The sequence below is a fragment of the Urocitellus parryii genome, chromosome 15, assembly GCF_045843805.1.
Source record: "Urocitellus parryii isolate mUroPar1 chromosome 15, mUroPar1.hap1, whole genome shotgun sequence".
NCBI classification, from domain to species: Eukaryota; Metazoa; Chordata; class Mammalia; order Rodentia; family Sciuridae; genus Urocitellus; species Urocitellus parryii.
Genome location: NC_135545.1, coordinates 21291445 through 21315140, shown reverse-complemented (window position 1 = coordinate 21315140; position 23696 = coordinate 21291445). Strand labels below are relative to the sequence as shown.

At 49.3% G+C, this 23696-nt stretch overlaps 1 protein-coding gene across 1 annotated transcript; it reads left to right on the top strand.

Moving 5' to 3' along the window:
- Positions 1 to 4123: 4123 nt before the first annotated feature.
- Positions 4124 to 13339, top strand: Plekhf1 (pleckstrin homology and FYVE domain containing 1). Its single transcript, XM_026391204.2, has 2 exons — positions 4124 to 4277; positions 11751 to 13339. The coding sequence occupies exons 1-2, from the start codon at positions 4145 to 4147 to the stop codon at positions 12605 to 12607; spliced, it is 990 nt and encodes a 329-aa protein (XP_026246989.2). The 5' UTR covers positions 4124 to 4144; the 3' UTR covers positions 12608 to 13339.
- Positions 13340 to 23696: the final 10357 nt, after the last annotated feature.

Sequence of the window (23696 nt, the reverse complement as noted above, 5' to 3'; positions counted from 1 at the left end):
TTCACTCAAATCATTAATCCCATCAAATAAACTAATCACTGATTAGAATAGAATTTTCACAAAGTAATCATTTTACCTCCTGCATTAACACGGGAGCATTGGGGGGACACTTAACATCCAAACTGTAATAGTGCTGTCGATTCTTAAGGGTAAATATGTGTTCATGGGTTTGCCCCTATTCAACTGTGAATTTCCTACCCAAGGACAGAGATGGCCTCATTCATCTATTATTTAGGCAGAGGCACCAAAGGCACAGTGACCATTTGTTGAATGAATGAATAAGCCAGGTGGAATTTGGTCAAACCAGTGCTGTCAAAGATCCCTCTATTTAAGAAATTAGATGTGTCTAATACACTCTGAAGGTCATATTTTCCTGCAATGTTTATTTCATCCATCTGGGGCATTTTTCAAAAAGCGTTCTTTTCTGTTTTCTTGTTCCCCCTTTGACCTGGTTAGAGTCTCAAGGGGGAAATTCATGATGGGAAATGGCCACAAACATGAAAAGGATGTGCAGACAGTTGCAATGATAAACACAGGACAAGCACACACACAGAAAGGAATAAATGTTGACATTGCAAGAAGACAGGGTGGGTGGGGGAGGGGAAGTCTGCAGTTTCAAGGTCTTGGGAGAGGGTAGTTGCAATCTGGCTTTCAAATGAATACAGTGTACCCCTCTAGCAATTCCTTGCTCAAGATTTTCTTTTGAAATCCCAGTTTTCCCATCTGTTTTGCAGTTTTCTCAGGATTTCCTCCTTTAAAGCTCATCTTCTTAACCATTTCAACAGAAATTTTCCCAAATCCCACATTTTCATGGCTTTGAGACTCAGGGTCTCAATCTATGATTGATCAAGAAGGCAGCAGAGAGTAGTCTGGGAATCAAACATATTTAGAGTCAACTTCAAGATCTGCTTGTTATAAACAGTGGGACCTCTGTTAACTCCCCCACCCAACCAACTTTTTGTTTTGAAATTTTTCAAGCCAACTGAAAAGTTGCAAGGAATGAACAGCCAGAGATGAGGGTTTGGCAAGCATCAGTCTGAGGCCTGTTTTTTTGTGTAACCCGTGAGTGGTTTTTGCATTTGTAAGTAGATGGAAAAAAATTTTTAAAAAAGGAAAAATGTTTCATAACACATGAACTTTATAGGAAATTCAAGTATCAGGGTCCCTCAATAAAAGTTACCCACTTGTTGATGCACTGCTTTTTCTCTGTAATAAGAATTGAGTAGTTGTCAGAGACCCTGGTTTTCTAAGCCCAAAATACTTTTCTGGCCCTTCGTAAAATACGTTTGCCAACGCCTGACCTAGACTTACCAATTGTTAATATTTTGTCCCATTCGTTTTTTTTTCTCTCTTGCTGAAACATTTGTCTTAGTTTTGAAACTTCACCCCCCAAATACTTTTGTGTTTGTTTCTTAAACTTAAAGCTGGGTGAACAGGTTGAATGTGAGGAGAGACACAATGCTATAAAGTGTTCAGCACACAGTGCTTGGCACATAGACAGAACCTAATAAACAATGCAATAAAAATTCCTGGCATTTCTCACAGATGGGGTTGCCAAAACTCCCAAGCTGAGAATCCTGAGCCTCGTAAAGTGCTTCAGTTGCCACAGCTTGGAGGCCAGCTTTTCCTCTGAAAGAGCTTCTTACTGGAGGAGTAAAAAAAAAAGCTCCAGGAAATCTCATTTTTTCCATAGCTTGTGGCTTGGCTGACTCAACTTCTGCCTTTCCCTGAGTCACAAGTTTTTCCTCTTATTTGAAGGAGCAAGGCTCTCCACCCAGGTCTCCCCACCCATAGCCAGTCCCCGTTGGGAAGAGGGTGGACAGCTGCAGGATCTGTTTATGCTGCCTCCAGGGGATTTCCCAGAACTCCACTCAGATCCACAGAATGTCAGTTGGAAAGGAGGATAGATGAGGAGTCTGAGGCCCCAGTGGGCCCTGAACCACTAATGAGGGGTCTCCTGACTCCAGGACCAACAGGTATGCACCTTCCCTCTAGTTTTCAGAATCATGAAAAGCTTGCCTTTTCTAGACACTCCCTCTGTGGCAGGCACAGTGTTAGATGCCACATACCATTAGAAACAAGGTAGCCCTGTCTTCACAAGGGACCAACTCCCTCTATTCTCATGGCCACCTCCACCCCAGGCACCTTCACCTCTCCCTAAGGACACCCTTCCCTTGCAAGGGAGGTGGGGAATCTGAGCACCGAGGCAGCCCTCAAGCATGGCCTTGAAGGCTAGCCTGAAGTCCCCTCCACACAAGCAGTGTGTACATTTGGGACAGCACATCCTCGTGTTTCAATGTCCCAGCTACCCTCCTGGTTATAACCCAGGCTGAAGGGTTTCAGACATTGTCTCTTTCTCCTCTGCATGATGGACAGGTCCAGCTACATCACTAGGACTCATGAATTCAAATGCTTATTCACAGGGAGTACATGAGTGGGTAGAGCAGGCTGAGGGGGAAACCACAGAGGTTGGTAGGACTGTTGTGGATGGGGGAACACAAACCCCATCTGGGGACAGCTTGCTATGGAGATGACAACCAGCATTTTTAAACCCTCTCATTTTAGAGAAGATGGAAATCCTAATTTTTATGTGAACTCTACCAATATGAAATGGCAATGAATGTTTAAATGTTTAAATATTTTGCAGGACAGAAAGAAAGGTGATTGGATCACGATCATCCCATGGTCTACCTACAACACTATGGCTTCTTTTGGATGCTCAGTACAGGCTGTACTTGCTGATGAAGGTAATGGCAAGGGTGGAGGGCAGGGGATCAATGAGGGAGCTCTCCAAGGCCACAGCTGGTGGCTTTCTCACTTGCTTATCACCTCCTTTCCTCCTCTTTCTCTTGACCTCCTCCCTCTTCCTCCCCTCCCCACTTTCCCTTCTCTGGGCAGCACTGAGCCTCCCTCACAGCCTCACCCAGATCTCCAGGGAGAGCTGGGCACCTTGCTCCTGCCTGCTAGCTGCCCTCAAGGATGGAGGCCCAGCTGAGAAGAGAGTCTGGCCACGGCACCAAGGTCCTGGAGCCAGATCAGCTCTTCCTCCAACTGTCACCTCTTGCTCTTCTTCCAGGTGCCCAGGCTCTGTCTTATTTGACAACACAAACTAGAGGGAAAGAACAGACATTGAGCCTTCCAACTAAGGGCTGAATCTCAGCCCCGGAGAGAGGAGTGAGCAAGGTGTCCCTGGGGCTCATAGCCAGGTAGGGAAGACAGTCCACAAACATGTAAACAAGTGACCCCCAAACATGACTTCAGGTTGGGGAAAACAACAACAACAACAACAAAATAAACAAACACAGACAACTACCTGAGGTAGTGGAGGGTAATGGGTGAAGCAAGGAACTGCGCTAGGAGCCAGGGAAGCTTCTCTGAGGAGGTGCCAGTAAGACCTGATAGAGGCAGAGGAAGCGCAAAGGGCCTTGGAGGTGGGAGAACCCTGAGGCTCTGAGGAACTGGAAGAAGCCAATAGGAGGGGTGAGTTGGGAGGAGGCCACCAGCAGGCTGAGAGACGTGCCTCCTGAGGACTTGTCATTTCATTTTGAGTGTCTGCAGAGGCCAGGAAGCGGGATAAACAAGGAGTGGCCTAACTTGCTAACGTTCAGCTGCGTGTGATGGGTACACGGAGACCACCATTCCTTCCTTCGGTGTTTGAAATTTCCCACTATAAAAAAGTTGAGTTTTTAAAAATGCTGCTGGTTTTTAATATTATGATCATCTCTCAGGGTTACTGGGGAAAGACGACTATATACAAGCTTCGAAGCGCAGAGAACGACCAGCGGCATCATGATATTGCCCAAACGAGCTTCTCACTCATTCGTGCCACCAGTGTCCCATCCCTCATTACCCAGCGATGAGGGCCCCTCTACATCCGGGCGGGGAGCCCTGGACTGAGTCTTCAGCAGGGTGCCATCTGTCCGAGTGTGGAGTGAGGCGACACGAAGAAAGGGAAACTGGTGAAGTGGGGGTGCAAACGGGGAAGCCGGCCCCCAGGACCTGCCTGCCGCGAGCGCTGACCGCAGACCAAGTTGCACACATTTCTCGGAGACTCGCGCTGGCTCCGCCCTCGTCTGTGCTCCGTGGCTCCGATAGGTCGAGCTGCCCGCGGGAGGGCGTGTCAAGGGAGTTGGAACGCCGAGGCATGGGCAGCGAGGCAATTGGCCGGAGCTGGCCAGCCCAACCCAGCGGCAGAGAGGGGACTGGCGGGCCGGGCTGCTGGGCCATCTCGCTGCAGGGCGCGGGGCGTGGGGCGCGCGGAGCCCCGGGCCGAGGAGGTAAGCCTTCACCCAAACCCCGGCCCGGTTATGGCTTGCGGAGTAGGTGGGCTTTCCTCCAGTCGCCTTCATGCTGTTTGATTCCCGGGGCTTAGGCGGGCGGGGCACGGCGCGCATCCAGGGCTCCTCGGACTCTGGCCCGGAGCAGAGGCTCACTGTGGCTTGCAGGGCAGGGCAGGGCAGGGCTTGTGGCCTCTCCACAGTTGAGGGTGAGGGCAGGTAGGGTACGGGTGGGGGGGAGGCGGCGTTGCGGGAGGCATGAGAGTTGGGGCGTCCCAGCGCACCCTGGTACTGCAGGAAATCTCGGTCTGGTCATGTTTTGCCAAGTTATGTCCTCATGCCGCCTTTGCGGCCGCACTTCTTGACCTCGATCTGAGGGTTCAGGAGACGTGGCTGGGACTGCTACAGGGGTGGACTTCGGGGTGGGATGGGAGGAGAGCAGAGTGACAGTGCTTTCCAGCCTGTCCGGGTCCTCGCTGGCCTCATATTTAGGAGACAGCTGGCCCCTGACGGGTTTGGGTTTGTGACTCTTGGTGGGAATTGTCAAAGGAAGTTATTGAGGCAGACCCACAGAGGCAGAAATGGCCTGGGGAGTCTGCTTTCCTTTCTGTAGAACACGTGAAGGATAGGGGAGATGTGTCACCAGCCCTCTTTGCAGGTGGGAAAACTGAAATTTGGAGTCACCCTGAAACTTTTTCTCCACTGCCGGAGGGAAAGGCTTTTGGAATTTGAACAAAGCTGTTATCTCACCAGCCGGAGGGTGGAGGTCAGGATGGTGGAAGGATTAGTACTGGGGTCAGCCTCTGCTTGGCAGGTAATTCCCACTGACGTTTGTGTCAGCTGAGATGGCTGACTTCAGCCTGCATCCGGCCTATCCTACCAGGGCTGCCAAGACAGGGACAAGGCAGCACAGCAGAGCAAAGGGACCTCTGCAAACCGACCTGTCCCAAGGAAGGAAGGGGGTTTTGCCAGTGCGAGCTGGAGGGTAGGACAACCCAACCAAGCTGATGAACCTTTTCAGGTGTGTGTGTGTGTGTGTGTGTGTGTGTGTGTGTGTGTGTGTTGAGAATGGAAAAGTCAGGCATCTGGAGAGGAGCCCCAATCTCTGGACTTCAGGATTTCTGATTCTGTCTTGATTGAAAGCACCCTTCAGCAGTTCAGGGCTGTTTTGGCCAATTTTAATTTGGGCTCCCTGGCCACTCACAAGGACTTTGGGCAGTGATGGTAGTACCAGTGGGTGGTACTTCTCTGACTGGCCTTTTGTGAGGATTAAATAAGATAATACATGTAATGTACTTGTGCTTGGCAAGCTGTAGGCACTGCGTAAACGGCACCTTCAGTTCATTTTCCTTATTACTAGTCTTTTCCTGGAGAACTTTCTAGAAAGCACAGGGCTGGACAAAGCTGAGGGGCAGCCCCTCTGGAAGGAGAGGAAACTTGGATCTTGGGCCTCCCCTCATGCCCTTGGAGAAAAATCAAATCCTCACCTTGATCTGTAGGCCTGCAGGATGACCCCTGCTGGCCCCTGCCACCTTACATTTCACCCTGGCCCCATTGCTTCTTCCTCTGTGGCTCTCTTACTCTCCACCTTGAGCTGTTTCCTATAACTAGAAAACTTCTCAGATCTTTGACTTTGACTGGCTTCTTCCTTATATTCAGGTTGCAGTGAGGTAACTTCCTCACAGATCTTTCCTAATCCCCACCTGCCCCAGTCCCTCTGCAGAACCTTTTCTGCATAGCACTTAGCACTGGCTCTCAGAAAACACCTTGTGGAGTCACTTCTAGTCTGGCTTCCCCACCAGGAAGTACATTATTGAAGGGCCTGGTCTCTAACTCCCTGCTATAAGGGATGCCTAGTATAGTGCATGGCACTTGTAAGATATCAGGACACATCACAAAGTAATGTCAGGTGGGGTGGGCCTGACTGGGGCTGAGGTCCCTGGAGGGAAAGTGGGGCCCCAGTCAGGAAGCCCAGAGAAAGACCAAAAGGCTATTACTTTCCAAGGTTTCGGGCCCTCAGACATCTCTCAGTAATCTCAAAAACTATATCCCAAGTGGGCAATAGGAGAAGATGGGTTCCATCAGGACAGAACCCAGTGTGGTTTATCGGGTAGATCCTTGGAGTAGGTATGTTATGCATTTTATAGTATGTGGTGGTATAAATTAGAGAGAAGCAAACCTTTTCCATAAAGGTCCAGACAGTAAATATTTTTAGGTTTTGCAAGCCATGCAGTGTGTTGCACATGGCCGTGTTCTAAAACAACTGTATTTGGAAAAGCTGCCAGAGGACCAGATTTGGTATGGATTTTCAGTTCCCCATTTTAGATTTCTCATCACTCTTCAACTATCATGCACAGAGCGCTAGCCACACAGAATCCACAGCCATCCTGTGACTCTCAGGATGTGGCTCCCAAGCCTAGCACTCACTGTGAGCACCTTCAGCCCTTGTTAAAGTGGTGGGATCACAGAGCCCAGAGCCCCCACCCTTCTGAACCTCCAGGGACGATGTGGGTCTGCTCATTGCCCTGTCTACCAGACTCCCTGACCCTGCAGCAGTGTCAGTCCCTCTGTCAGTGGCCTGGGTGCCAAGCTGGGGTTGGCACAAGTATTTTCCAAGGCCCAGATGCTGCCAGAAGGGTCCGTTTTCATTGTCTTCCTGAGGCCGACTTGTCCTAAGTGAATGGGACAGGACTCAGCTCTCTCCTCCTCTATCCTGAGGGTGGTTTACTTCTCTGGCAAGAACAATATAAAAGAGGATTTCCCATCTGACTCAGGGCTGCCTATTTACCAAGAAAAGCCTTCAGGTCACATCTAACCAGTGCACGAAGCTACGGTTGCATTAGGAGTGTGGGCAAATGTTGGGGAGCCACCAGGGAGGACATAGTCTGCCTGGTCCCCTGCCCAGCCTCAGACCCTCTGTAGGCTCACAGAGGAGAGGGGCATGAGACCCCTCTGGCTGCTGTGTTCAGTGTGTGGGGACAGGACAACTTGGGCCCAGGCCCCTTTCATCCAGCACCAGATAATCCTGCCCTTCATGGCCCACATTTTGCTGCCAGCAGCTAGACACCTCTGCCCACAGCTCTGCCCTCCCCGAGTACTGCTCTTCACTTCCTCTGTGGGCTGTGTCTGTGGGAGGTGGACCTGGGCAAGCCAGCCTCTGGAGTGCACCAATCCCCACAGGGCTGGGTAAGAGCCTCCTGTCCTCCAAGCTCAGAGCCACTCTGACTCCACGCTGAATGTGCTAGGCTTTGTTCTAGAGCGGTGGCAGGGTTCTGCTGGCACCAGGCTTCTTGACACACCAGGGTACTGGGGGAAAACGTGGTCTTCCTTCTTCAGGGCTCCTGGCATCTCCCACAGATGCCTAGGTCCCCATGCTGTGCCATCTCCTTGCCAGACTCAGCCTAGTGTCCCGTTGAGAGGCCTGCCTGGCTCCACTCACTGTCTCCAGCCTGTAGAGCCCAGAACTTGATCCAGATGTTGTCCTATCATTTTATTCTTTTGAAGGACTTTAAAATTAAAATGAAAAAAAAAAAGAAATGTTTTTACTTTCTGGAATTGATGGGTATTGGATTTCATCACATTTGTTGCTGCCTTTTTCTAACAAAATAAATAAAACACAGATAAAGGTGAAATCCTATGTGAGGACACCCCCACCCCATTCCTGGTCACATCTAGATCCCCTTCCCCAAGGTCACTTTCTCCTGGCCTTGGTTTCATTTTACCATCTTAATCATTTTTAAATGTGTGGTTCTGTACTGTTAAATATTTCCACTGTTGTGAAAAAAATGAACTTTTTCATCTTTTAAAATTGAAACTCTGGCCCATTAGAAACTCCCACAATGCCCATGACCCCTGGCAACCGTTTTCTGTCTATCAATCTGACCACTTTAGATACTTCATCTAAGTGGAATCCTGCAATATTTGCTATCTTATCACTATCTTATTTCACTTCATATCTTCCAGATTCATTCATGCAGTAGCATGCATTAGAATTCCCTTCCTTTTTAAAGCCAAATAATATTCCATTATATGTATGGACCACGTTATGTTTACCCATTCATCTGCTGAGGGCACTTGGGTTGCTTCCACTTCTTGGTTATTGTGAATGATGGTGTTGAGTATGGGAGTGAGATATTTCTTCAAGTCTCTGCTCTCAGTCCTTTTGGATAGAAACCCAGAAGTAGGATTCCTGGATCAGATGGTAATTCTATTTTTAATTTCTAGAGGAACCTCCATATTGTTTTCCACAGACGCCACACCAGTCTGTATTCCCACCACAGTGCACAGGATTTCCAATTTCTCCACATCCTCACCACCACTTGTTATTATTTTTTTTAAATAGTAGCCATCCTAATGAGGCTCCCTACCATCTGTTTTTATTCTCATGCATTTTTTAAAAACTTTTTAGATGTTAAAGAAAACATTCAGCATTTGGTTTTTTGGGATTGGTTAAATAGTGGGATAGGAAGAAGAAGCATGGGAGGAACAGATGAACTCTAGATAGGGCAGAGGGGTTGGAGGGGTAGGGAGGGGGCATGGGGTTATTAATGATGGTGGAATGTGATGATCATTATTATCCAAAGTACAGGTATAAAGACACAAATTGGTGTGGATATACTTTGTATGCAACCAGAGATATGAAAAATCGTGCTCTATATGTGTAATAAGAATTGTAATGCATTCCTCTGTCATATATAAGTAAAAAAATAAATTAAAAAATTTTTAAAAAGTAACTTATGCATGTCTGGCAAAAAAACAGTCAAACAACTTTTTAGATGTTATGCAGCTTCTGCACACCTGGCGTCCCATGACATACACTGTTCTGAGGTTCCCTTTTTTCACTCTTTATGTGTTGCCATTAGCTCATTTTGATCTGCGTATTCATTGTTTGGATAGACCTTGCTCGTAAGGGCCTTCAGTTGTCTCTGCCACACAGTAGTCACTGTCCTTTTTGAGTCTCCCTCCTCTGCTCTATTCTGACTCATTTATGTAGAGAAATTATCCAAACATCCCAGGGCTCCCAGCCCACAGCCTGGTGGAACTTGGAGGTGGCACTCTGGAATGTTAAGAGATATGGTTCTTGTTTTTGCAAAATTGTCCATCAGCCAGGGATCTGGTGCTCAGTCATGGCAGGATGGCTCAGAGTGTCACTGATAATCCTCTAGGTTTGCAAACTAAAAATAGCAGTTCTTATATAAGGTGGTGTGGGCAGCACTTTTCAGGGCATCTTGTGACCTGAAGAGGCAAGTAAAACATGGCTCAAGGGACCCAGCATTTCTTCTTGCACAATGCCTCCAGCCCCCATATTGAGGCCCTGCTCTGGATTCCCACAGGTGGTCTGACTTATAGAATTGCAGCTTGGTGACTCAGAAATAGTATGTTTGTGATCAGCAAGGCCAAGGACATGCATATGAGGTTAGCTCTCATCTGCTTCCCCTGCAGTTGAATCACATGTAGTGGTCTTCAGGAGCTTTAGAAAGGTTGAGTCATTTGCCACTCACTTATGAAGTACTTACTGTGTGCAAGGACACACTTTCAAGAATTGGTGACACAACAGTAAACAAGAAAAGTCTTCTTATGGAGCTAAAAATTAAGTGGGAGACACAGAAAATACATAAGCAAATAATGAATAGACAAGAAAAGACCAGGTCCTGATGTGGAGACAAAATAATAATAGTAATGATGATAATGGCATCAGTGAACTTTTTCTGTAAAAGGCCAGACGGTAAATATTTTAGGCTTTGTAACCATATGGTCTCTATCACCACTACTCAACTCAGTCATTGCAGCATGAGAGCTGCCATAGACCATGGCGGATAAATGAGCATGGCTGTGTTCCAATAAAATTTTATTTATAAAAACAGGCTGTGAACCAAATTTAACCCTCAGACCACAGTCTTCCATTCCCTGTCCTTGGCTGGAGGAGAGGCTATCTGAAGTGGGGTTCAGGGAGAACCTTTCTGAAAGGGGTTTAGGAACTAAGAGCTGGTCACAGGAAGAAGCTGATATGGTACGGTCTGTTCCAGACAATAGCATCTTGCTGTCAACACAGTGGTAGCATTGTGTGCTGACTTGGCCAGATTTGCAAGATGAAGATGATGAGGATCACTCGTGGGTTGAATGTTCATGGTACAAAGGAAATTAAAGACTGAGTTCTAGATTTGGATTTTGAAACACAGGTGAATGGTGATTCCAACTATGAAGAAAAGCTGAGAGCAACAGGCTTTGGGGGAAAACTGAGCTGAATTTGAGGAACTTATTAGATGGACAGGAGGAAATCCATGTTTATAGCTCAGTCAAGAGGCCAGGACCAAAGGCTTGGCCTAGAGAGTGACAGCATTCAGCTGGTCTTCAGAGCTATAAGTCTGGTGGGCTCAGAGGGAAGGTGTGTGAATGGAGCTGTGATGAGCTCCCAGGCCACCAACACTTAGTGTTTGGTGCATGAGCACAGGGGCTCGGGTGGTCTTTACACCCCATGGTGGAAGGCTGGGTGTGGTGCCAGATATGTGGCCCCCCACTTACTAGCAATCTGTTTCCCTCCTATAAAGGTAAAGGTAACCTACCTTCTAGGGTTTGTATAAGAACTGAGATAAAGTCATGCTTGGCACAGAGGGAGCACTCAGCACCTGGTACCTGTGATAATGGTGGTAACCACTGAACACCCTGAATCAATGAGGCAGTTGCAGGTCTGTGATTGGTTGGGATCCCAAACACCATGTGCCTGGGATGCATTGTTCCAGTATGTGTATCTGCATCCTTCCAGCTGAGAGGCAGCCCCAGATGCCCTGGGAACAGCAGACAGGAGTTGGGTTCACTCTCCCAGGTTCTTAGTCTTTTGTCCCTGGGTGGACCCTATTGAAGCATGTTCACCCTATCTTCTAAGATCCCCCAGTAGGCACTGATCCTCCATTGCCCACAGCAATAGCCTGCTTAGTAGCCCATTCATTGCTGCCTTCCATCCCTGACTGGCCTTTATAGTCCTCTTATTGGGGAATTCCCCTTCACCTCTGGATAATTTCTTTTCTTTCTTTCCCCCCCCCCTCCCTCTTTTTTTGGTACCAGGAATTGAATCCAGGAGTGCTTAACCACTGAGCTACATCCTCAGCCCTCTTTTTACTTTTTATTTTGAGGTAGGGTCTTGCTAAGTTGCTTAGAAACTTGCTAAGTTGCTGAGACTGGCTTTGAACTTGTAATCCTCCTGCCTCAGCCTCTACTCCTCAGCTGGGATTACAGGCATGAGCCATCATATGCAGCTACCTCTGCATAATTTCTTATACTCCTCATATCAGGGCTGGCTTCTGGGGTGGTGAGTTTCTATGGTTGGGTGGCTAGACAGGCGGGCTTGCTGGGGCCCAGTAGGACACTAAGTTGTCTGGTTTGATGAGTTGAAGGTGAGCAGTGTGGTTCTGATCCTCAGTACCCAAATATAGCTATGCCTGGGGATGCTGATGCCTCCTTGTCTGTCTCCTACAGCTGAGCCACTGGAGAAGATGGTGGACCACTTGGCCAACACAGAGATCAACAGCCAGCGGATCGCAGCAGTGGAGAGCTGCTTTGGGACATCAGGGCAGCCACTGGCCCTGCCAGGCCGGGTGCTGCTAGGTGAGGGCGTGCTGACCAAGGAGTGCCGCAAGAAGGCCAAACCACGCATCTTCTTCCTCTTCAATGACATCCTGGTGTATGGCAGCATCGTGCTCAACAAGCGCAAGTACCGCAGCCAGCATATTATTCCACTGGAGGAGGTGACGTTGGAGCCACTGCCAGAGACCCTGCAGGCCAAGAACCGCTGGATGATCAAGACAGCCAAGAAGTCCTTTGTGGTGTCAGCTGCCTCCACTACAGAGCGCCAGGAGTGGATCAGTCACATTGAGGAGTGTGTGCGGCGGCAGCTGCTGGCCACAGGCCGCCAGCCCACCACAGAGCATGCAGCACCCTGGATCCCTGACAAGGCCACGGACATCTGCATGCGCTGCACACAGACACGCTTCTCGGCCCTAACCCGGCGCCACCACTGCCGCAAGTGTGGCTTCGTGGTCTGTGCTGAGTGCTCCCGAGAGCGCTTCCTGCTACCACGCCTCTCACCTAAGCCGCTTCGGGTCTGCAGCCTCTGCTACCGAGAGCTGGCTGCCCAGAAGCGGAAGGAAGAAGAGGCAGAACAGGACAGGGGCTCCCCAGGACAGCTGGCCCACCTGGGTGGGGCTTTCTGTGGAGCATCCAGTGGAGATGACGATGACTCCGATGAGGACAGGGAGGGCAGTAGGGATGGTGACTGGCCCAGCCACGTGGAGTTCTACACTTCAGGTGTCTCCTGGTCAGCCTTCCACAGCTGACCCTGGCCTGCAGAACTTTTGCATCCAAGCCAGCTCCATTGCTCAGACCCCTAAGAGGTCAGTTCCTGAGCTGCCTGGCACCCTGGGCCCTTGCCCCATGGTGGGCAGAGGTAGGGATGGCTCTTTCCCTCGGGATTCCCAGTGCCTTTTTGCTGGACATTGGCATTCCCTTAGGCCCACTCAGTTCTACTTTCCATTTAACAAGCCCCAGAACACTTAGACCTCTTAGGAATAAATGCCATTTTCAACTCTACGTGCTACAGCTGCAGCTTCGGACAATCCCTTGAATTTATATCACCTGGAGTGCCCCAGACATTTAGGGACCAGAGAGGGATAAAGAACACAAAGGGAAAACAGGATGATAGTGAGGGTCCACTGCACTAAGGCCTGAGCTGCAGAACCTCACCCTAACACCCTTGGACAAGCCTACCCCAAGGAAGAGCATGAATCTAAGGAATGCCTTCAGGAAACCAAGGCCTGCCCACCAGCATGCTGGTGCCCACCTGGCCCTGCCAGTCCAGGTGTGGGTACTCACCTAAGCCAGGCAAGAGAACTGCTGCCTAGGGCAGCCTGATAAGGACTCTGCCTGTCTTCCTTCCTTCCAGTTCTTTATATCCTGTCCCCATCTCTCCCTGCAGCCAATGAAATTAGTGTTTTCTGTTAGAATTCTTCCATTGCAATGACGGAAACCCTTTCCAGACTGACTTACTAATAAAAAGGTTTACTGACTTACGTGATTGCAAAGGCCTTGTTTCAGACATGGCTCAATTGGGGGCTAAAACAATGCTGGGGGTGGGTGGCAAAAATCAACAACTGTCTACCTCGCTGGGCACCCTGGGAATGCTTGCAGCCCTGTAGAGACAGACATTCACACTACACTTTGCCCCGGTGAGTTCTCCAAGGACACAGACCCATCTGGGTGCTGTGACCGTGGCCCGGTGCCCATAGCTCTGTAAACTTTGGTGTAGATTATCTCAATGGTTGGACTAAAGGAAACAAGGAGCCATTTGTCTGGCTCTACCTCTCTCCCATGCATTCTCCTCTCTGGCCACTGGAGGTGGTGCCATCTAATGAGGAAACTGAGCCCCGAGTGCAGCTACTAGCCTTGCTCAGAGTGAAGTGAGCCTGAAAATTTAATGCCAACCTCCTGATACCTGATCCAGACACTGGCAGGAGCTGCAGGGCCTTTAAGACAGACTCCTGCAGATTCCTGTGTGTCAGTCTTTCCCCAGTGCCTCTTTGACTTCTCTTAGAGTGGGGTCCCTGTCAGCTACAAGTGGTGACTTTGGGGTTGGAAAAAGCTACTCCCAGCCCACCAAGCTTGCTGTTGAAACCCCACCATCTGTTTCCCCAATGCAGTGTGTCCTCTCTGGGCCGGTTCTCACATATCACATGCAAACAGAGCCTCAAAGGTCAAGTTGGTGCAGATTCTGATTCAGCAGCTCAGGCCCAGCTCCCATGGACCATATTGGGACAGTAAGGCCTGCTGTTGACATGCAATCACACTTTGGGGTGGGGTTCACCCAGCACTTGCCTGTGACCCTCCCTATATTGGCAGAGTGACCAGGTTTGGGGGAGGCTCAGAGGAGCTTCCAAGAAGGTCTTGTTTATTTGCAGGCCCTTTCCCTCTGTGGCCTCTCTCAACCACACAGACTGGTTCAGGCTGTTCTGCCTAAGCAGACGGCACGAGGCCAGACAGGTCACAGGGTAAGAGGCAGCTTCCTGAAGACACATCTGGTGCTCTTAGAAATCTAGGTCAGGCAGCCCCACCCCTTCCCCCTGGACTGGTGGCAGGGTAGGGGGTATCAGCTCTAGTACTGGCCTCTGGTTCACAGCCCCACTCCCCTGGAACCTCTCTTGTCTGGAAACCCTCAGGATCTAAAGGGCAGGAAAGGGGATGGCCCACAGCTGATCTCAAGCACCACCAGCCTCCTCCACTTGCCTGCCAAAGTGGTCACAGTGTCAGGACCCTGGGCAGGCAGGACAAGCTGGCTGAGTGCCATGTGGCACTACAGGGTCTGGAGTTGGAAAGTGCTGGCTGGGCCCTCAGCCCAGGATTCAGGCCTGTTTCCTTCTCCCAATGGACAGGGTAGAGCTGCTGCTTCCCTGAGCTCCAAGGCATTGGGGTCTTTAAGGACACAAGGACTCAGGATGGCCAACAACCTTTGGAGAGCTCTCATTCATGGTGACTTGCTTATTGATGTTTGCTGTAGGCCCTACCAGGTGGTAAGGACACAGCTATGAGTGAGATGGATGAGGTCCTGCCTCTCAAGGCTCTTTGGGCATAGAGAGGAGTCAGGCACAACACTCAGGACAGTGTAAGTACCGGGTGCAGGGAGGAGGGGCAGTACTCTGAAGAGCTGAGGTCACAATGACTAGGAAGAAAGGGGTGATATCATTTGGAGAGATGTTGTTAAAGGCAGACGGAATAGCAAGTGTGAGGGCTCTGAGGACGGAGCCCTGTATTCTGGAGCAGTGTGGCTGGAGTTGGGGCCAGAGAGTGGTAGGGCCAGCTTGGGGGAAGCTTTTGAGAGTCTGCCCTAATACTGTGTGCAGATGGACGGGGAGGAGAGAGTGGAGATGGGCACTCATGGGGACCCTGTGGCCTTGAACTTTCCCTGGAATTACCAAAGGGGGAGACCACACTCCATCAAGGCCACCTCTGCAGCTGTTTCTGCCTGTGGCAGTGGACAGAAGGCCTTAACTGTCCTCCCTTCTGTCCTCAACTCCTCCTAAAGGGTTGGCCCCTGTTCAGTTATGCTGAGATGTTAAAAAAAAATATATCTAGCCTCTTGGGTGACAAAAGAGGGAGTGCTAGAAAGCAAAATGACTATTAGGGCTGGATGTTTGCTCCGGGCCAGTGTGAAGTGGAGTGATGATCAGTGGCCCCAGCCTGTGAAGCAGAGAGGGGACCATACTAGCAGGAAATCGGCTCCTCTTGAAATATAAGCTGTGGACCCACCATATGAGCCTGGGAAAAAAGGCACTGCCTGAGACTGTCTCCAAGTCCTAACAGGTTTGTTTTCCTAGAGATAACTTCCTCAGCCAGCCTATGTCAAGGGTCAGGCCAGCCTCTCCCTGTTTCCAGAGAGGGGTGTACCTCTGGGAGCAGATGCAAACAGCTTGCTTTGGCCAGACAGTACAGGTGCTGGGCCTATCTTGCTGGTGGGTGTCATTGTCAGTAGCATTCTCAGGTGGGGAAGGTCATGTGAGGTGCTGGGAGTTGTCCTTAGTCAAGGCCACACAGCTGACTTTTCTTCTTGGCCACCACCCTGCCCGTAGGCCAAGGGGGATCAGGGGTGCTCAGGATGGACTTCAGTACCTCTGCTCATTACAGATGTTCACTTTCCCTAGAATGGAGCTCTATGACTGGCAGGAGCACTGGGCCTGCTGGGCAGGATCCAGGTCTGTCTCTGCTGCCTGGAGGCTTTCCTGCAAGGCCTGGCGAGGACACAGGAACCAACTGTCCTGCCAGCTAAGTTGTCGCACCCACCACTCTCAAATCTGTCCTTCCAACTGTGCACGGATCTATGTCTCTGCCAGAAGTCGATCCTTCTTGCAGGCAGCATCAGATCCCTGGAAGAGGCCTGCTTTGCCCCGTCTCTTGTAAGAGGCAGAGGGACAGGGGAGAGGGTCTGAGGGCCAGGCCCAGGTATCTGAGGGGCATTGGAGCCCCTCTGCCACCACCTGCTTGACCATTACCTGAACTGCCCTTGCAGGAAGAACCAGCCCAGATGGGAGGAGCAGCTCCAAGTGGAAAATGAAGTGGCAGCTGTGGCCCCAGGACATTTGGGGACAGGTGGCAGACAGGCCTCCCTTTAGAGTTCAGCAGGGGAGCAATGTTTCTGCAATACTCAAAGGGAGGGGGCTGGGGATGTGGCTCAAGCGGTAGCATGCTCGCCTGGCATGCGTGCGGCCCGGGTTCGATCCTCAGCACCACATACCAACAAAGATGTTGTGTCCGCCGAGAACTAAAAAATAAATATTAAAAATTATCTCTCTCTCTCCTCTCTCACTCTCTCTTTAAAAAAAAAATACTCAAAGGGAGGCCTTTACAAGGGTTTAATCAAGTGGCTCCAACCTGTGAGTGTTGACTGTTGGGATTTTCAGAAATCAAGTTTTCTTAACCTTCCAGAGGACAGGGAGGCAGGACCCCAAGAACCTTGTCCCTCCGTGATGATGGTGCTGGCTCCTGGTGGTGTTAACTGCCATTACTGCCACTGTGGGCTGGGTCCAGGAAAGCAGAGCCAGGTCACACAAGGCCCTCCTAAGGCCAAAGGAGGAACCACCTGAGCCCTGAGAGAGGGAAAGGCGGAGCAGAGGAAGGATTTCCTACAACAGCCTGGAGGGCTTCCTGGTGAGGTGGGATTTGGTTGCACCTCAAGGGTAAAGGGCTTTATCAGAGAAGCATGGTCTCCAAGAACCCTGGGGCTCACGCTCTTTTTTTTGTTTGTTTGCTAATATAAGACCCCAAAGGATAAAATTTCAAGATGAAAACATAGGGGGAACACTTCAGAACATTAGTATAGGTGATAATTTTTTTGTATATTATCCCAAAAGCACATCCAACAAAAAACAAGACAGGCAAATGGAATTCCATCAACCTAAAACGCTTCTGCACAGCAAAGGAAATAATCCACAGTGAAGTGACAAACTATGGAATGGCAGAGAATATTTGCCAACTATCCATCTGACAGAGGGTTAATGTCTAGAATAGGTAAGGAACTTGAAAACCAACAACAATTTTAAAAAAAACCCTAAATAATCCAATTAAAAATGGACAAATGATCTGAATAGATACTTCTCCAAAAAACGAACTACAAATGTACAAGAAAAATGTTCAATATCAGTAGCTATCAGGGAAAAGCTAATCAAAATTATAATGAGATGGTATCTCACCCCTTTTAGAAGAGCTACTGTAAAAAAATTCTGGTGAAAATATGGAGAAAAAGAAACTCTCTGAGAGTTTAGTACGACCATTTAGAGAGAGCAATGGGAAGTTCTTCACAAAATTAAAAACAGATCTACTATATGACCGAGCAATTCCACATCCACGTATACATCTAAAGGGAATGAAGTCAACATCCCCAAAAGACAGTTGCACACCCATGATTATACACAACAGGTAAGACATGAAATCAACCTAGATGCCCATCAACCATTGAATGGGACACTAGGATTTTTGTTAACCATCCTATCCTGTCCCTGACACTAAACATTTGTGAATGAATAAATCAAGTAAGAAATGGGGCTGGGAACACTGAGGCAGAGGGGTAGTAATGAATCAGCCACTGAGCTCTACCCCTGGAACCTCCTCTGTTGAGGCTCCTTGGATGTTCTCTTCAGGAACAGGGCCAGTGGGAAGGCTGTGCCCAGGGTGGGGGACAGACACTGACTATGAGTTGTCATTTAGTTAGGGGCAGGAAGTGCCCATCCCAACTCCCACCAGGCAGCGGGTGTCTGGCCTGTTCAAGGGCTTCCTTAGGGATGTCAACCAGATTGACATCAGAGGAACTGCTGGCCTGGCCTCTCCCCTGCTTCAGTCTGTGCTGGAACACAACCACAAAGAGGTGGTAGGAGGAAGTCCGAGCCACTTAGCCTCAACCACGGTGACAGAGAACTTAAGGGGCCAGTCAGGGTGGAGTGACTGAAAGGCCGACCCAGTTCTCAGCCAGGATCTGAAGTCTCCAGGCCACAAGTGCAAACCAAGGTGGCCACTTCCGCTAGGCTTAGCTTTGACCTGGGCCTACAGGAAGTGACCTCCCCTGTGGGCTGTGAGCAGGGGAGAGAGAGGCCTCCTCTGAATGTGGAGCTCTTCACACCTAGCCTCAGCAGGCTCTGTGTTGCCCCTAAGCTGCCTCCTTAGCCCTTGCCTCTCTCTGCATCCAGCTCCCCATCTGGGAGGGGCCCACACCCTCCATGTGTCCTCTGCCTCAACCCTAAGCAGACCCAGCGAGACCATGCCCAGGAGTGGAACCCGAGAGCAGGGGCAAGGAAGGGGGTCTGCCTTTCCAAACCTAGAGATCCAAGCTGTGGCTTCTCTGGGCTGCTCCATGCCCACATTCCCCTGGCTCTGACCTTCACTATAGAACCCAACACAGATGCTACGTCCCCTCTGCATACTTCCTGGACTGCCACAGGATGGTAGGCTTGTCTCTTGCTCCCAGAGACTTTAAACACCCTTCTCCAGCTCTTCCTTCCTCTACCTTCCATGAAGTGCCTCAGTTGGGCGATCCTCTGTTATCTGGCCTTGGAGTCTGGGCTCCTGGGAGAAGGGGTACTTTTCATTTATCTGCAGCCTCCCTGACTGCCCAGCCCAGAACCCTGCACCACTGGCCATTTTACAGATGCTACCTATGAAAGTGGCATTGTGACCTCCCCTAGCTTCTTCTGGATGTTGAGAAGATGTCATAGGGACCGCAAGTCCACATGTCCAAAACTGATATAGTCACTGTCTCCATCAACACAGCACCCAGGCATTCCAGCCAGACCCTAGGATGTCTCCCTGACCCTCTGTTGTTTCTGCCCCCTCCCACACTCTTCGAGGTGACCCAGGCTGAGAATTGAGCCTGGGGTGTCCAGGCACCTGAGGAGCTTCCTTATGGCCATGGGGAAATGGAAGCAATGCCCCAGAGGTGAGCATGGTGGAGGCTATGCTGGACCTGCTAGGGAGAGGCCTTGTCCCCTGGAGGATGAGCCAGGGTGCACACCACACTCCTCCAGCCCCACCCTTCCAGAGACCCAGGCTCACCTGTCTGTGTCTCCTTTCCTCCTCCCAGACTCCCCGTTGTAAAACCTCTATTCCTTTTAGTTAGTGTAAAAAGGAAGAATAGCCAGGGAGCTCCCACTCAGAAAAGGGGAATGCAAACTTGAAGGTGTGGGGCTGGGGCTGGGCCTGGGGCTTAGCAGCCAGGCACTTTCCTGGCATATGTGAGGCACTGGGTTCGATTCTCAGCACCGCATATAAATAAATACATACATAAATAAAATATTAAAAAAAAAGAAAAGAAAACTTGAAGAGGATGCCAGGCCTGCTCCCCATCTTTTCTTCATTGTTTGGGCTGGGAAACTGAGACCGCAGTGTACCCACCCTGACGTGCAGGATCAGGACAGGATGAGAAGTTCTGACCATGGCATTCTCCTCTGTCCTCCTGAAGTCCCTCCCCAGTATCCTATCTCCTGGTGGCTGCCCTCACCATGAGAGTGTAGCTCTGACTAGAATGTCCCAATGTTCAAAACAGATAGGCAGGGAGGGAAGGAAAGGGGTGTTGGGGGAGTGCCCAGATAGAGCCAGACATTTCTGGACAAAACAAGGGAACATTTCAATCCTTGAAGTATCGCTTGGGGGTCCTGCCAGACATTCTGCCCCAGAGAGTAGGCTTTACAGCAAGCAGTGCCTGCCCACTCTGCCTGGGAGTGACTGGAGGCTTGTGCCAGGAAAAGTGTTCCTTGGCACCCAGAAGGCTACCCGGGGGCTGCCCTCCACTCTTACTCAGCACAGCCACTCTAAAATGACTCCTCTAGCTGCCCCCAGCCACACAGGACTGTAGAAACCCAGGGATCCAGGACTCTGGCACATGTACACACGAGGAAACTTCATGTAGTTTGCAGATTACCAATACCCTTAATTTCCCCCATGTTCTTTTTCCTATTCCAAACAGCCACCAAACCTCCTGGGGGTCTGTGCCCCCTTCACCCACCCAAGAAGTTAAGCCTTGGAACCTTCCCAGTCCAGCCCAGAGCCATGTTAGCCACTTGCTGGCATAAGCCAATTCCTGAGCATTTCCTCCCCCAAGGCCTGAGCTGGAGCTGGTCCAGAGAGTTAGGGTTGAAGCAGATCCATTCAGCCAGAGCAGGGAGGGCCCTGCGGGAACGGCCCTGTGGGAACTACAGGGAAAGCAGAGTGTCAGGCCGCCCAGTCCTGTGTGGGGGCCTAGGCTTCTGACACGACCCCTCTGGGGTACTGTTAAGTCCCAGGCTCCCTGAGCTCCCTCTCTTTAGTAATTTTGCTGTTTTCTTATTGAAACACCAGCATGCTCATAGTTGCTGGAAGTGAGTTCATGGTACGGTGGGTACTTGTGACCCCTCTCCCCATGCATTATCATTCCTCCTTCAGGTGGTCACATTCTAGGGACCTTCCTCTTCCCCACCTTCAGCCTCATTTTGTACGTCAGACCCCTGTAGAAATGGGTACAGCACAGGGATCTGGACAACCAGCATAGGCTATCCCCTGACCTTGGTCTGGAGAGTCAATAGCATCTTCTACCCATGCAGATGGAGACATGGTCCCTGAGGTTACATCAGGTGAGTCACAGTCCAGCTCTCAAGAAATGCCAAGGAAGGGAATCAGGCAAGGGATTGGGGTCTTTGCACCCCAATAATGAGGCTGTTCATAAGCAGGGGAGATTTCAATTCAATTAGGGAGAAATCCACCCACAATGAGCAGCTCCAAGATATGAAAACAGAACAGTTAGAAGCACAATGGCCACAGTGATTGTTCCCTCTATTCAAGTCAAAAACAATGCCACATCTCAGTCAGCTGCCTCCCAAGTTGATTATCACGAGTCAAAACGCCTAGAAAGGAACATAATTCAGACACAAACCTGATTTGGGGAAACAAAGCCCGCCCAGTCCTCAACAGAGGGAACAATGATTCAAGAAGGCTGAGAGCCTTCCAGGGTTTACTTTGTTAAAGCACCAGAGTCCTCCCCCATCAGGCCCAGGAAGTTTCTGCATATTGATCTCCTCTCCAAAGGTCAAGGAGAAAGTGATTAGGAAAATCAATGTCTCCAAAGAAATTAGCATGGGGTGGAACACACAGTTCAGAAGAGAGGGCAGTCAGTCAACTGTCTGGTTATCTTCTACTTGGGACTCCGTATTTCTTTCTTTTCAAATTTAGGTATAATCTACCTCCCATTAAGAGCACAAATCTTAAGTATACAGTTCAATGAGATTTTTTTCACACATAAACTCAAGTATATAAACACCACCTAGATCTCCAGCACCCCTGTAGGCTCCCTCTAGCTCTTCCCACCAGTGGTCTCCAAAGGTTAAGTGGATGGCATTCTAATTTTTTTTTTCTGTTTTTAAAATTTAACTTCATATAAATTGAATCACCCACCTTGTGTATCTTTTTGTTCTGATTTCTTTTGCTCAACCATGTCTGTAAGATTCCTCCATATTGTTTTGGGTATTCGTAATTTGTTTTTTTTTTCTTCATTGTGTTATGCTCAAATTCGGGACCCCCAAAAGACCACCAGAGACCCAAGATTGATGTAAGCAGCAAAGAGGTGTTTATTGCGAGCTAGCTCGGTCCTCCGCACGCACACACAGCAACTGGTGATGCTGAGAGGCCCCGAGCCCAGGGTTTGCAGCAGTTTTATACATTCTTTGGAGAAGGCAGGGACCCCCACATACATCATAGCATCTCTTAGCAAATCATCACACACCGCGGGAAAATCAAATAACAACTCTAAAACATGATTTGCACATTCACTGGCGGGAACAAGTTGGGTAGGGGTGATTGGTCAGTACAAAAGGGGTATTCATTTGAACTGATTGGTTTAAGCCAAGAGGGGTGTACGTGCTGAACTACATGGTTTCCCAACAAGTTATCAACCACCATAAACTACTGGGAGAGTCTTCTGGCATCCCAGGTATTTCCCTGTCTCATGCTGATTGGTGGCTGCTAGGGGGTTGCTATGGGTCCCCACCTAGCCTGACTGAGTCAGGGACACCTGGCGCAGCAGATCTCTCCTGTTATTTGTAGATAAACAACTTAGCAGGGTGGGAATGTGCCTTGGAGTGCTCTGTGGGTTTTTCCAAGGACAAAGGTGATGTCCCTTCCTTGGACAGGCTTTGCTCTGAGGTAGAGGCTGGTTTTTCAATTGTGGTAGAGGATCCCACTTTATGACCCCTCCACAATTTCTTGTTTATTCTCATATTTCCAGTTTTGAGTTATTATGAATAAGGCTGCTATAAACATCTCTGTAGCTGTCTTTTGGTGGACATAAACACTCTTTTATGTTAGGAACAGGATAAGAAGGGGAACTGCTGGACCATGGATATATGAATATCTTGCTTTAGTAGAAGTTGTCAGTCTCCTGCAGTAGTTATATCAATTTATGCTCCCACCAGCAGTGCCTGAGAGTGCCGTGGCTTACCAAGCCTTGGTATTATCAGTCCTTTACACTGGTGGGACATTTGGAATTCGGGTCTGAGACACTGTCCTGCGATGGAGGTGGGTGGCCTGTTGGGTTCATCAGGATGCAGCTATTTCTCGGGTACTTGGGCAGAGTGGGTGTCTGAGACTGAGATCCAGCTGGGGTCAGGCCTGTTTCCAAAGAGGCTGTCAGCATGTCCGTGGGATGCATGGGTCAGCATTGATGACACAATGAAAGGGAAGAAAACTGCCTGCCAGCTTTTTAATCTTTTATTTATTCATTTAACGAGTGTTTATTGAATACCTTCAAGCACTGGGGATATAGCTGTGAACACAACAGATAGAAAAATCTTTCTCCTCCTGAAGCTCACTCTAGTGTACAGAAATGGATAATCAATATAATTTAAAAATATGTTGCTGAAGTAACCCATAGAGTGTGGATAAAAATATGTTGCTGAAGGATCCGTAGAGTGCCCAAATGTGGCACCCTGGTATGCTGGTTATTTTAAAACTCAAGTCCCAGGTGCCGGATGAGAGTTTACTTTGATATTTCCTTATTGGTCTAAAGACTTTGGTCCCTTCCCTGAATTTTCATTAACTAAACTCATATCTGCAGGAAGGAAGATTAAAGAATGTCACCACTACTGGACAGATTTTGTCATAAGCTTTTATCCAGCTCCTAGGCCCATTCCCAAGGAGAATTTTCCACTATTATCTGAGCATCAGGCCCATTCATTCACCTAAAATCATTTGCTACCCATCAAAATTGTCATTTTTCTCTCCCCTGTGAAGAAGGGTGTATGAAAACTTGGTCTACACTGAGCTACTGGGAAGTCACATTCCTGTGATTGTCCCCTGTGCACATCAAATAAATTTGTGTAACTTTTTCTCCTCTTAATCTATTGTCAGTTCATTCCAGGGAATATT